This window comes from Parambassis ranga, chromosome 2 (assembly GCF_900634625.1).
Source record: "Parambassis ranga chromosome 2, fParRan2.1, whole genome shotgun sequence".
Taxonomy (NCBI): domain Eukaryota; kingdom Metazoa; phylum Chordata; class Actinopteri; family Ambassidae; genus Parambassis; species Parambassis ranga.
The window spans coordinates 32454641-32470463 of NC_041023.1; the positions used below are offsets into that span (position 1 = coordinate 32454641).

The 15823-nt window shown below is 41.4% G+C and overlaps 1 protein-coding gene across 4 annotated transcripts in view; it reads right to left on the reverse strand.

The window, feature by feature from the left end:
* tbc1d22a (TBC1 domain family, member 22a) overlaps positions 1-15823 on the reverse strand; it is a 116763-nt gene that overhangs the window by 47169 nt on the left and 53771 nt on the right. For all 4 annotated transcript variants that reach the window (XM_028399258.1, XM_028399259.1, XM_028399257.1 and 1 more), the window contains one exon: positions 8788-8894. In XM_028399258.1, the coding sequence (XP_028255059.1) occupies positions 8788-8894 (107 nt within the window). The remainder of the gene's footprint in view (positions 1-8787; positions 8895-15823) is intronic.

Below are 15823 nucleotides of genomic sequence, written 5' to 3' on the forward strand. Positions count from 1 at the left end.
ATTGTCTCCAAACTTCTGCCCTGGCTCCCTCTTTTTCTGCTATCCCAGTGTTAATGCTGTTAATGTGCAAAGCAGGAGTGAGGGGGCCACTACACATAATTACATTTGCATTATTGAAGCTGCCGGCTTTAATCAACTGTTTTTCTCACCCTCAGTCTCTCCATTACCAGCGTCCTCTTTCTGCATCTGTCTCAGTATAACCTGGCTGCTCTCTACTCTCATATTTTGCCCATTATTTCTTTTTGTCTGTTATCACTCACACTTTCTCTCTCCATCAGTGTATTGGTCATTACCCTGCTCATTTTAAGATGCTTGCTTATATGGAACAAAAAACTGTGTTAATGGTATAATTAGTATGGAATTTCTTATACTCTAATGGCATGTATTAACATAAGCTACAATCAGATGACTCAAATTTGAGGTTGTTCTGGATATATATATGCATATATCTGATTTGTAGCCATACCACATGAGTGTGAATGTCAGAATCCATTCGGCTTTTTTTGCCTTTACACATGCAATGACTGTTGACATCACAAACCCTACAGTGGCAGCACAGTCTCACAGACATAATATTTTTTGTTGTTGGTGAAAGTATCAGAGAAGAACAATGTTCACCATGAAGATGTGTAAAAATGTGGATGTAATGTGAACACAGCCATACGCAGGGTGAGAATATAATGAAAAATAACATTACTGTCATACTTTTTCTCTCTCATTCTGGAATCTGTGGTGAAAAGTGGAAGGACGTCGGCCATGTTGGTCAAACTTTGAGAGCTTACAATGATCTCTGAAACTGTTAAACAATCATACTGTATGTGTAATGTGCTCCACTGTGATGGGTGGGATTTTGGCTCTCTGGCCTCTCTCCTGATCCTCTCCTATATTTTCTGCTTATTTATTGCCCTTTTCCACACTTATTCATTTCACTCTTTTCACCTCCAACTCCCACTCTTTTTCTCTCTACTACTTTCTTCATCCTAATCCTTCTACACTTCTCCCTCCTCTAATTTCTTTCTCTACCCATCCCTAACTCTTCCCTTCTCCCACCTTCTGTTCACCATTTCGCTGTCTATTTTCATCACTTTGGTGGTGCTAATGAGGCTAGACTTGACTAAGTGTTTTGAACATGCTATTATGTCTCCTCTGCTCTGTTTGTTCCCGGTGTTTCATTTTGTTCCATGCTGCTCTGCATTTTATTTTATGACTGACTGTTATTTAGTTAGATCTGTTTCTCTTTCTTTTTACTTTTTTTACTTTTTTTGTCATCGCCCTTTCCTCAGCTTGTTGCCTCACCTTCTCATTTCAGTCCCTTTCCCTTCATCACTCACCTCCTTTTTCATGTATATTTTTTGTCCCATTTTCTGTTTTCTCCCTTTTCCTCCCCATCCTTCTTCCACTCACTTCCCCTCTTTGTCAAATCCAATATGTCGGATCTTTGATCAGCTGAGGCAACAGGAGGAAATCAACTGACTCCTTTATTATTCATACATTCTCCTCTTCTACCACCATCTGTCCATCTAGCACATCTGACCCAGCGACTAAGTAAATGAAGCAATGCCGATTCACCCGCATGAGTGAGGGGGGCACATCACACAAACATATAGTCTGTGTTTCTCTTTCTCAGCTAGGTGTCAACAGTCACCTGTTCTCTTTGTTCACACACACACATACACCTCTCTCAGTCAGCTGAATCAATAGCTCCTCTTCACCTCTCAGTCCATTCTATTAGAGACAACAATGGCTCGACAGTGGACTAAGATTGCCTCCTTTTGTGCCACCGGATGTCTATCAGCAAGTTGGACAGAACCAACACAACAACATTGCAAGGGTATTTGTATGTGCAAGGGAGAGAAAAGAGACATAAGGACAGCGGGGAGAGGGGGAGAGATGACAGGTCAAGATAAAGGGTAGGCAATAATGGTCACGGTGTTGTAGAGACGACTGAAGGACAGGGCATGATCTGTCATTCTCTGCTATGTGTGAGAAAGAAAGACTGAGAGAAGCAGAAAGTGATTATATGAGAGAGATGACAGGCTGCGGTAAGGTGTCTACAAAGGTGGAGACAATTACAGTTGTTCAGCGCTATGGGAGGATTGGCCAGATATCATTCTGCTGCATGAGTTTTTGTGGCCTTGATTGTGAGGGCAGTACACTTAAATGTGTATTGGCAACACGCAAAGGTGGGTGGTCCAGGAATCTGAGGCAGCCACAGCAGCCACAGGCAGTGGACTAAAAGAAAAGAAGTAATAATCTGCAGGAGGCAGGCTTGGGTATTGAATCAAGATTATATTCTGGCACCAATCAAAATGTGTTGTTAGCACAGCAGAGAAGCAACAAGATTAAGATACTACAACCATGCCAGAAGCTCAGTGTAGCCAAACATGAAGCAGATATCTTCCAACTAAAACGACTTGTCTTAAATCTTGAGTATCAATACAGCAGAATATATATTTGGTGTTACAGGAAAAACAGAGACAAGGATGTGCAACTCCCCTATGATGATAAAGTTTCAACTTTAAACCGCCAGAAAGCATTGAAATTAAAAAAAAAAGGTTAAATGCACTAAAGATACTCAACCCCGTTAAACAGAAACAGCTAGTAAACAAAAAATACAAATCATCTTCTTTTCTGAAAGCTCTTGAGACTTTTACTAAAAACTACGACAGAGTAAAGGGGAAAGGTCACAGGATCACCAAGATCAGAGAGACTCATCATCTGAGGACCATAAATGTCTGCCACACAGTGAGAACTTTGACCTGTGAGTGGCGCTGAAAGAACAGTCAAAAGTCAGTTCTACTAAAATTCATAAAAATTAATGCCAATCCAGACCAATTATGATATTTCAGTGAGAACCAAAAATGTCAAAGGAAAGTAATTAGACGGCATCATGGATGTCTGAACCACATTTCACTGCAATATCCATCGAATAACTCAGTGTGTGCCCTGCAGTCCTGACCAACCCTGCCACCGAAGTAATGGTGAATAAAGGTGGGTAGGCATAAAGACCTAAAGGCCAACATGTTATGATCTGAAAAATGGCATCTCGAAAACCCCAATATATGTGGGAAGCTCCCATTCAGCTCTATTGAGTAGCTCAGATAGGATAAGAAGAAATGTGAACCTTGAAAGATACAGTAACTGCACATGGTACAGTCTACCTCAGTGTGGGAGATAAGCTATATAAGGAAACCTATTTAGCCTTACATGACCCTTTGCATGATCAACACCACTTGTCTCCCTGCTAACAAGGTTCTCCTCCCGCATAACAGAGCACACTCTTTTCTTTATGCTGTTCTTATTACATAAACGTTTCCATCTATCCTACCTCAGCCTGTTTCCTTACCTCATCTCCCCCCCTGCAGATGTTACTGCCTCCCCATCTCCACTGACCTGTATGTAAGCTCAGTTAGCTAACATGGTGCTACTTAATCTGTCAAATAATGAGATGAAAGCAGAATATATGCTGTATGACTGAGTAAAAAAATAAGAAAGGTGTGGGTGTTAGGGGAAATTTGGTCTCCACCAGCAGTTTAAAAATGTTCCCTTACCAGGCTTAGAAACCAGACAATACAAACACACAACAAGCATACTGTCGAGCCTTACACAGACACACCAGCTGGCAGATCACCCCCTCAGTGTAAGTGTGTGTAGGTGGCGCTGGATTGAGTGACAGCCCAAGGTGACGGCAGGGGTCCCTTGAGGAAACCAGAACAGGACATGGCGTCTGGTTTGGTCTGGCTACCGTCTGCTAGACGTCGTTCCTCAGACCCCTGTTCCCACTCTAGGGAGACCCCATCTCTAGCTGGCACCCTGAAAACAGATGGTTGCCTTGACAATGAGCGGACACTTTCCGACTGGCTTTTACTCTAAGGGAGGGTGTGGAGGTAGCTCACACGTCTTTCAGTGAGAGAGGGAGCTGCTGACTGTGAAATCTTTGTGTATTTTTTGTTAATTACATTGTGATGTTTATTTTCTGAGTTAATTAACTGTAGAAGGGTTCAAGATATGAGATTATGAATAACTTGTGTGACGTGCTTTATTACTGAATCTTATCAGCGACTACAGTCTCTATCTATCTGTACATAAACTGTCCAAAAAAAACTACATCATTTGTGAATACGTTTCAGGCAAAGACAAACATTTTGAAGTAGACTCCGGTATGAAGATTACATGGAAATGATTCTGATTCTAATTAAAATTCATTTTGTGATATCAACATGTTTACTGTAGAAATTTGCTATCGTTAACTTTCATCACCACTAGAAATCAGTTTATTTTACACGGCATGGCACGGCACAGCTCGCTGTAAGGGATCGCTAATGTCAGCTATTTGGTGATATTTTACACTAGAAAATGTTTTGTTCTCTTCTAGGAGAAAAGTTAAAAAAAACAGTGATGTTCATATTAGTTATATTAATGCAATAATATTTCCAATTTCCAGCATAAAAATGTACAAACAATAAGATGCAATGACGAGGTAAGATTGTTCTGTATTGCAGGAAGCACAACTTTGTGGTATATAAACATCTGTTAACTTTTGTTTAAAACATGAGTGAGTCTAGATCAGAACATCTATGTGTTAAAGAGTTAACTTCAAATCTGCCTATATGCAGCATGTGAATCAATGGTACTGTGGCCAAAAAAAAAAAAAAGGGTCAGAGACATTTTCATGTTGGACCTCCATTTGTCAAGACGAACGTTGAAATGTAATAAGTTCAGATCCCAAGGCGAAATTTAATTTCTCAAAGTTAGGTCCTGGTTTGGAAAAATACATTTAAGGGCCCCTTGCTGTAAAAGGCATATCTGCAGAATTAGCATAAAAGGCAGGTTTTCATCTGAGGTTCTGGCTTTAAAACTGAGAGCCCTCGGGGGTGTGCTGGCGGAATAATGGACTTTTTAAACTTTTTGACTTTATTTCCCTCTTTGGGCGCATGACAGGTAAGACAGCAGCTGGCTGCCTGTGTGTTGACAGCTGTTTAACAGAGCAGTTAGACATTTTAAAAAATGTGACAAAGATCATATTACCAGACCTTTGACTGACTGTTTTTATTGCATACATTAATAATACAGGATGGTGTGGGATTAAAAAGTCGTATTTAAAATCAACAACACAAAACTGGATGGAGATGACAGTTTCATTTAAATTCATTGAAATGGAAGATCTGGAGCCAATTTAACAAGTTAAATTAGTAAAGTTAGCCAAAGGCGCTGTTAGCACAGTACAAGACTAATTGGCTGCTGGAGAGACTGGGGCAAGGCGAGGGTCAACTTAAAAGAGCTACGTCTCAAATGAGTAAATGCACTGATCAGTAGAAACCCCATTTATTTTTATTTTTACCAAGCTATCATTCAAATACAATTCTAGGAGAATTATGCCAGTTGATGTATCAGTTTAGAGGTAAAGTCAAGCTTAAAAGCCCTTTAATAGGTCGTACGAGTGGATAAACATTTAAAAAACATCCGCCCATTTGAACATGACTAATGTGCCCCCTTCTAAGTCCAGTAAGCTCAGGTAGGTGAGCCATGTTTTTTTTTTTTTTTTTGGTAATCAAACACTTTCATTTGGGGCCTCTTATCTTATTGATGCACATAAGCATGTGTGTCCATTTAGTCACTAAAACGTCCAGGACAGAAAAACCAACCAACCGAACCAACTGTCTTCATTCATTTACCCGTGACACATCCACAGTGTGTGGGCGTGGGGGCCTAAGACAACTGCTTAAATTTCACAGACAGGACACACATGAATGTAGCTTGTATGATCCTCTGCGATTAAAGGGGCCATCCAAGGACATTTTTAGTGAAGACTAACAAGACAAGTCATGTTTCCCACAAAATAAATCATCCTGTTAGTCTGATTTTGTCAACACAGACATTAGTATTGCCTGGATCTCTCTAAGCTATCTTTCATCCCAGCATGATCTTTAGAGGTGAGAGAGTGGGGGGGCTGTAGCATCGCCAATTAAAACAGCAGCTCATTAGAGAAGCTGTTTAAGTGATTTGACAGGCAAAATAGCCTGGTCACTTTTTAGGTGAGAGAGAAGCAAAGCGGTAAAGCACTAAAACCAAAGCTAATGGCCAATTTAATGTATTAAAAAAAGATAAGGAAAAACAACTTTCCACTGTACACCAGGTAATTACAGCCAACTGAGAGACAAGCATGCCTGCTGTGGTTCATTGATAAATGGGAGAAAGTAAAAAATCTCTTCAGAAAATTCCCCAAGCATTTAGTGGTTTTAGGTTTTCAAACATCCCATTTAAAAGTTTGTTCTGCATTGTTACAAATTTAAATATTTTACACCAGTTGGTCTCAAAACAAGCAGACACCAACATGGCAGCATCTCTGCTGGAAATTCTGGATATATAAGGTGCTTAAAAGGCAGTGCGGAAATGTAATTGTAGAGACAGACTCCCACCCTCAAGACCCCCCACCTTCATGGCCCCAGTTAAGTGTAATAGTGTATAGTGGATGTGAGAGGGTTTGAGACGAGGTCAGAGCAGGGATCACCCACTAATTATGGTGCCGAGGCACTCAGCCTCCGTCAGATTGTTTAGAAAGCATTAGGGGGGAAACGTGGGTTTCCCTGGTGCATTGCACATAATTAGTTTGGAGCCAAGGTCACAAACAAACACAAGCGCTGGGACAAACAGCAGCTATAAACACACACAAAAGCATACACAAAGACACACACTCTATTCTTCTCCCTTTACTTCCTCTGCTCGGCTTTCGCTCTGTCTTCCTCTCTCAGGGGCTACATGGCTCAGCGTCTATTAATTTCCTGAATGAATAGCCGACTAACTGATAGTTATTTATGGGCGTTCACATTTTACACATGCTTCTTACTATTAATTGCCGTCAGTGTAGGTATGGGCAATATTTAATGTATTTTTAATGCAAAGATATATTTATAAATAAACAGACAATTTTCCTGCTAACCCTTCAGGGTTAGTTCCAGGCTGCTCCCTTATCCCTAACAATAGTTATTTCCATTCAACAATAACCATATTGCCTATTCAAAACATTTAGAGCCTAACTGCTATGGGCATTCTCAAAAGTGTGTTTAATTATACATGCATCTTAACCAGTATGTGCTCAATAGAAAGAATAATAATAATATTAAAAAATCTGACCAGGAATGCACAGGTTAAAACTGTGGTATTCCACTTAATTCTCTGAGACTCAAATTAATTGATTGATTTACTTGCAACCTGTAGAAATCAGCAAATATGTGACTGCTGCTTTCTACAGTTTATGTGCAGAGTGCTGTTGTTTGCAGAGGCTATACAAAATGTTTGATATATTGATTACAGCATATTTTATTTTTTTGTCAAAGAAGTTCTACATCAGTTTTTCTTTCTTTACGCCCTGACAGCTGTACTTGCAGACATGATGATGTTTCACCTCTTTTACAGGTGTGTGATTTTATACTGTAGTGAAAAATGAGACCTGCAGTGACAGGGGTATAAAAACAGCCACAAACTCTTTTTAGTTCAGAGGGTTAAAATAGCTCTGCAACACCCAGACCATCAACAGACTTGAAAAGGAACAAAGACGTGCCAAATATATTGACTTTGTTATGATGAAGTAAAACAAGTTCAGTTTTTCTCCAGACACCACAAATAGAATTTATACAGTTAGACACTGTGCCTAAGAATTTAATCCGAACATACAGAGAGAGAGAGAGAGAGAGAGAGAGAGAGATGGTAAAAATATATTTCAGGATGGAGGCAGAACCCAGGATGCTAAGTAACAGCAGTACTGTTGAGAGCAAATCTACCACCAGCCCAGGCAGGCACGTTTAGAATTGACAGATGGCTCAACCATGACCGCTGAGAGCGAGGTCGATTAAGAGAGCTGGTGGGCAAAAAGGCTTTGGGAAGAAATGATGAAACAAAATGAAGTTTGGTGTGGCGTTCTGTATGCAATTATCTAGTCTCCAGACTCTCAGGCCTGCTTTAGAATATGCAAGACAATCACATTTCTGTGAAGAGCTGTTGCATAGACAATGCTTACACAGGAAATCCTGCTGGCTTTATAACAGAGCAGAACGTCAAACCATCTGAACACTGTAAAATTCAAATGTGTGCATGCACTGTGGTGCTGTTTCATGCACACACACTTAGGAGGAATTTCATGCTTGAAAGTAAGCTAAGGCATAAAAGTGGAGCGATGTCAGGGAAATGTTCTATAACCAGTAAAAAAAGGAGAACAAGCACAGTTAAGTTGAATTTATAGTCTGTCCAAACAGCATGTCCAATGGTCAGATAGCGTTGTAAACCCTGCTTCACCCCACACCTTTTCAACGTCAGATAGCAAGTGTCTGTGTCGTCTATCTCTAACACAACAGAACCAACGCACACCCCCACTGTGGAGGTGACACTTGTTTCTGGATAGTTAACCGACTGCTTATCTGAGCTCTTGTTCATATTTGTTGATGAACGCTGGCTACAAAACATGAAGCTGTGGAAGTTGAGTAAACTGCATGTGGATTCTGTTTTATTGAGTGTGTCCATGCCAGGTAACTAAAACAAGCTAGCCAGCTGCCTGTGGATATCAGGCTGATGTCTCGTTAACACCGACAGCGCGGATGAATTAGTGAGCAGACTTTCAGTTCATCTTCTGTTTAAAGTGATGATTAAAGGGGATATCTGAGCTTCATTAAAGCATCTGGTACTAATAGCCCACATAGTAGCTGTGTAACTGTTTCATAATCAGGAAATGTTAATCTATACGATTCTGGAATGAATGAAATTCACACACACACACACACACACACTTCTTACCTGGATGCCGTCCAGCAGTTTGCTCATGCACCAGAAGCTGTCAGCCTCAATGTTCCTCAGAGCCTCTTCCTGTAGACTCGACACGTCAAAGTTTTCCACTTCCTCCTCTGGAGAACAGAAAAAGAGAAAGGTGGTGGAGTGAGGAATTTGCCGTGTACGGGAAAGCTTTACATTATCATTCATTTGAAAAACATCCTTGTTTTTTTATATTGGCCCTTCATTAAAATCAAGCCACTGTCTCCTTAAGGCTTCCTTCCCTAAAAGCCCACTTTCTTTTGATTGGCAACCAACTGGAAGCATGCTGAAGGGCAGAAGCCAGTGTTTGAAAACTGTACATTCTGTACTTCGTAGGCGTGCTGTGCCTGAAGCAGATGACCGTAAAAAGAAATCTGTAACAAGCTAACGTTAGCTACCAGTCAGTAGCCTTAAAGGGCACCTCGCGGGGATTACTTTTACATATGTGTGCACCGCAAACCTCCATAATTGTAACACTTGACATACAAGAATAGAAGGTCCTCTTTAAAGAAAGGCTGTAGAAGAGAGGTACAGAGAACAATTCAAAGCTCTGAACACAGCTGGGTTTCTGTCATCAGCTCACTATTCACACAAGGGGAACAAGAAAGTCATAGGTGCACAGGGAGGACAAATTCAATAGTGAGAGGGAGCAAGAGAAGAGGTAAGGGGGTGGGTTATGAAAGAGATGCATGGTACGGAACGAAGACCAATTGGAGCGTAGGAATAAAGGGAATAGAAACAATGAAGACAGTTGAACACGTGGGAAGGCAGTAAATAGACTACTAGAATGATTATCATCTTTAAAAAAAAGCCTTTGCCACAGCTTCTTTGAACATTTAGAAAATGTCATTCACACAAAAAAGATAATGTTTATTTTTCATATTGCAGTCACAGTGAAATTATTTTAAAAGAAAACAAAATGAAAAAGTTCTGTATTTGAACTTCCTGAAGTTAGTGGTAGCGTTGCCTTCAAACTTTTTAATATTATCATTTATTTACACTCTATTTATTGTTTTATATGTATTATTTGTTTAAATATTATGATTTCAGAGTTTGTATTTGAATGTTTATGCAATTTAAAAATCGTAATAAGGCAATACAGAGAAGTGAGGTGAAGGAGGTCAGGCACGCTGAGAAATAAACATTTTCTGCAAATAAGTAAAGCAGGATGTATCTTGAAACACACACTGCAGACTGAACAAAAGAAACAATTTCCAAGCAGCCAGCATACTGAGTCCCTAGTCATCTCCAGTGGGTGACTTCAACGATGGGTGTCATCAGATGTCATTAACGGCAGTAGTGTGTGACGGGCTCTGACGGGCTTCTGACAAGCCACTGACAGCCAGTGGAGAAGAGATGGGACGAGACTGATTAACAATGATCTATGAGAGAGAGAGCAGGGGACAGAGAGAAAAGAGCAAAGGCAAGAGTGTGTGTACTTTTGTGTGTGTGGTCATATTATTAAAAATTGGTGTATGTTTTTTGGGTTTGAGTGTGTGCTTTCCTAATCACACACACATGGAGGATGTGGCAGCTCTGCTTGGTATCCTTGGCAACCCCTGTGGAACACTGTCAAGGTTGTAATGAGCATGCTCAGTGTGACAGACAGACAGACAGGCAACTGGCTGTGGGCCAGGACTACAAAGCTACTAACAGCTACACAGTGTGCTTGTGTGTGTGTGCGCACTTTCTCATCATTGTCTTGTCTGCCAAAAATCAGGTGAGGATGGTCAGGGTCTGAAGCGAGAGGCTACTGTTTCTTCAGACCATTTAACCAATCACAACAGGACAGATCAACATGTCCAGACACATGAAAATCTAATTTTGCCAGCACAGCTACTAGATCTTTAATATCAGATATGGAACATTGTGATTAGATGTCAGAGTAGTTCATCCAACCACAATACTTACACCAGAAATGCAACAAAATAAAGTAATACAGCCACAGGCCACTCAGTTATTTGAGATATAATCTCATAAAATCCATTTTTTTGTATGGTATCTGAAAAAAACTCAGTTTGCAATGAGAAGTGTAAACATATCCAAAGAGGAAGAGGTCATTGAACAAGAAAATATCATGAGTCACAGACAGCTCGTGATGGGCTGGAAACTCTACAATATTTCTCCCCTCAGCCTAAATTGAGGCCACAGCAGAAGTCAACTACAATCAAGCAGACCTAAATGTAGTGTTGGAACAGCTGTTACAACAGAGCAGAGACAAAAGCAGCCACCATCTGACCAATTTAGAGTCAGTATTTAATTTGATAGCTCCTCTATAGCGCTGCAGAGGACAATGACGTTACAGGCCTCTCTGTGGGGATGCAGCGGCTCTGAGCACCGGTGATGGCATTAAATCTGTAGCTGAAAAGAATAATTGCGAATAGGCTGACTGGCTATTCGTATGGTGTCGTTGCTGATTAACAAGGTGTTGAGAGTGCCACTGCTCTGGGAGACCCTGAGTATCCCAAAGTCTCAAATCAGTCTTTGTCGTAGCTAAGGCCTTGCTGTCGGGCTAAGTTCCAAACGTAGACCTTGACTCTGGAGCAGATTAGAAGGGACAGCTTCCAAGAGTCCAGTGGTTGTACTGGAATCGGGCATAGCTCATCACAATAACAAGGACACACAAGAGGAAAAGCTAAGAGGAGGAGAAGGCGTGCAGTGGGAATGACTGGAGTCAGTGTGACTGGATTAGAAAGGCAACACTGCCCCCTGTGATCGTTGGGGGAACTGATGCTGACACCAATAACCGGCTTTACACGGATGAATGCTTAAAAACCTTCCAAGCTCACGTCATTAGTCATTTTCATGGTCAGGTAGTCAACACAGCTCTTTTTTTTTTTGTTCCGTTTAAAGGATAAAAAATCAAAGCTGTGTGGTGAATGGCTGATGATTTAACAACCTGTAGCTGCTTGAACTCAACCTTCTCATGAGCAGTGCTCTCAAGACTCATATTAACAAATGACTTTGAATGAAGTTAAAGAGCATGTGATGCAGAGGTTACACAGTAATGTCGCTCATCTATTGTGTGAAGACATTTGGAATCAGTTTGGAAAGGAAGAGTTTAGTACCGGGTTGTGCCAAATTTAAAGTTATTTCTGAGAATTCACCTTCATGAGTCAAGTGAAAAGGTCAACATGATCATGACCTTTGTTCCCCATACTCTTATGAGTTCAATCCTATAGGACCATCTTGGGACAGGATGATGTCATAGTTACTACAAAAACTGAACCAATTATTCACTGGTTTTAGGTGAATATTTGTAGCAGATTTGAACAAGTTGTCTTCAAGTGTACCCTATATACTGCATGTAGAAGCATGTAGAAGCACATGACAGACTACTCACAAATACACTGCCTCCTGTAATAGCTGTTGCTGGCACTGAAGCATACAAACATAAAAAAGGCCATCAGGCCAACAGACTGTAACAGCTGACCTGCCATCAACAGAAGAACTGCTAATTACTTTCAGAGGATCCATGCCTCGGTAGGAAATCCTTCAAGAAATCCTCTTGGTGATTACTTTTTGGAGTTGTGCCTTCACACTGTGGACCAGCTGACAATACATGTCTGGGACATGATCCGTGTCTCTGAAGAAATGCTTCATAAATAAGAACCTGGGGAATTTCTGGAAGCTCAGGCATCAGTGCTTTTCACATCTGTGAATGGGAGTCTCTGCGGGTTTGGTTTCATGACAGATGTGTCGCCACAATGATCTTTTGCCAAATAATATTCCTGTTCTACAGAGGGAGAGAGTCGACTACTAAAAGATCAGGCCTGACATTTACTTTAGTAGGCGATGAGAACTTGTTTGATACAGCCAAATATCTGAGACACTGTGCTCCCAGAGATGCACAGGCCTCTGAAAAATGGCGTTTTGTGATCAAGCTGGCAGAACAGCACAGACCACAGACTTGAAGGGCTAGCCAAGGAGCTTGAACGCACAACACACACTTACACAACAATAAAACTGATTAGACAGCAACAACTGCTTGAAAACAGGAATCATCATAGGACTTGTGTGATGTTTGGTAATTGTGCGGAGCTGCCATTGGGAGCAACTTGGGGTTAAGTGTTTTGTCCAAGGACACAGAGGCACGTGGACATGCCTGGGATCAAACCACTAACTCTAACATGGAGTGCATGTGATAGTGATAGAAGTGTTTAATGTAGAAATCGAACCTCATTAAACCTCACTCATCTTGCTTCAGTCTCTTCCTCTCTCCCTTCACTGCCTCCACCTCTCATAACAACCGTTTGACATCTCCTCTGTTGCTACCCTGCCTCTCCAATCTGTTCTCCTCCCTCGCTCGCCTCACCTCACTTCCTATTGGCTGCTGCACCAGCTTCCTGCCAGGCCTCGGGGCTCATTTCCTGTTTGTCCTGGCACAGGGGGGCAACTTGTCCAGAGAGACCAACTGCTTGGTCGCTGCCAGCTGTGAGCACTTGGCACAGCTTGGCACGCTGAGCTGGGTTACTCCTCCAGAGACCTGAGCGTGGGGCACCTACATACACAGACTCCTGCGAGCACACACAACAAACACACTCGCTTGCGCCAGTGCTGCCATCTGCCCTCTACAACTACGGGCCACAAGGTAATGTGATGTAAGATGATAAACGAGCTAGTTTAACCTGATGTAATCATAAAGTGTGAGTGCTGAACGCCAGAGTGAGTGTGTGTCTGCAATTGGCAATAAAAAAAAAAAAAAACAGTCCCGTCTGACAACCTTCTGTTGGTTCAGATTAATCACAAGCAAACCTGAGTTGCCTGCCGCCAAACACAGACAGCACCTGAGTGGTTTTAACAAGATTTCACCACCCAAAGCTCACAAGTTCACATGAGGTGGTGGAGTCATTACTTCTAATTTACAGCGGCAGTGCAGGTAAATCTAATGAATCTAATGACTTACAATTTAGGTTCCGAATCCAAACATGTCACAATCCACTTTTCACCTCTGGAATGACACCCAAGTGACACAGCAGAAGGCCTGACGACTTTAAAAACGAGACCACACGCTAGCTGCTAGTTAGATTTGTAATACTTCAATTTCCCTGCCCCTCTGACACCCCCAGCACTTCCCTTCCTCCTCACCTCTCACAGGTCCTCTCACTTAGGATACAGCAACAAAAAAAAGTGATTTCCTCTCAGCGGCACAATTACTGTGATAACACCGTTGTTAATGAGACCTGAACATTTTCCAGAGAGGTGGCATTCATAGTGTTGGATAATTAAGAAGAGAGTCAACCTGGCCAAGCTGATGTCACTTACATTCTGAGACACACACACACACACAAAATCACGGGAGATAGAAGTGTATTGAAAACAGGATTTTGGGGATGTGTGATACAACATGTGAAGATATGGAAATAGATAGATGGGTGAGGAAAAGCAAGGGAAGAACAGGTGGGAGTGATACGAGCTGAGGTGTAAGATAGGGTAATTAAATGTATTTTCTCTCCTTTGTTTCCACAGAGTTTTAATTTTATTAGACTTATCAGACGTCTGCTGTCTACTTTCCAAAGCTAGTGAGTTAAAAGAAAGTCATACCGTGTCTTCACATCATAGTTCTTAGAAGTTACAAGGTTTTTCTTCACAGTGTGCCATGAAGTTTACTCACTAAAAAGTACTGAACTTCATCCTCATCAATGATAAGAAATGCTTCGGGCCATAAAATCTACACGATCACTCTAATAGTGTTCTCATCTCACACTATCTGCGCTATGAGCCCTGTGTCCATACATCAACCAGCAGGCCCCAAAGCTGTTGGCAAGATAATGTAAGTCCTTGACATCAAATGGAATATAGCTATTAATACCATATCTGCCTATGTGCAGACACATAATGATCCACTTGCCCCCGAGGTAAGATGGTGTCTTGTATGAGGAAGCTTACAGTGTTTAATTTTGAATAGAGCCACTGCATCACATTAACTGTTGCTACCGCTGCCAATATCTCTGTACACACCCTAAAAAGACCCTGGTGTGCGTAAACAACATGAGCACAGCTGGTGACATACTCATACAATTGTGTAACCATGGCAATGCCAGAGAGATGCAGCATCGGTGGGGATCAGGGTTGTGTTTTCCTCCACGGTGTTCTAATTCTGCAGTAATAATGTACATACGGGGGGAAGAGTTCACCAGCGATCGATAACAAGCAATCAACAGAGAGGCAAAAAAAATGAAGGTACTAGGTGGGTCTTGTGATTTATACCCATCACAAGGTGCACACTTAATACACAAGAAATTATCATTTTGCTTTAGTATGAATACTAAACCTTCGGTCTAGAGCTAAAAGAATCAGAATAAGTTAACAGTTAACAGTAAATTAGGTGCTCTCCACTAGTTTTATACAGATTTTGACATGCTAAGAAAAAAAAACAAAAAAAGAACCTTGTGTTACAAATTGGTGCATGGAGTCTGAGAGATGTGGTCACTTAGGTGGCAGACAGGGTCTAATAGAAGATGCTTTCAAGCTTCAGAAATGTTTTCAAGGGACCTTAAAAGTGCCGGACCTTCGCACACACACTAATACCAGGCAAAAGGCTAAGCCTTGGATGTTAAAATAAATCTTGTTTTCAACAACACAGACGAGTACCAGACTTCAAAAACGTCGATAGTCACAATGTGTTTATGATCCCTGCAAATGTTTTATGTTGGTTATTGTTGGTGGGAGATATGAGCTCTAGCGGTTTCTCAGACTTTCATGCAAAAACAATTTTCTACCATTTTAAAACTGAAATTACTCACAACAAGGTGAAATGTCACTTTAAGTGGTAATCAGAGATGAAAACTGGAGGTTATGGCTATAACCATGGTTCTCTGATTAGCATGAGTGAGTGTCTCACTATGGGAGAACGCCCCCTGCGTGATCCCGACAGAAGCTTTAATTACACTACACCAGCCCTTGGGGCTGGTATCAGTGACGTCTATGTCAGGAGGGACCGCCCTCCTCCTATATAATAGGCTGACATAGCTTCAGTCGCCATTCAAACAAGCTCACCTCTTCCTCGCTTCCAGCAAAA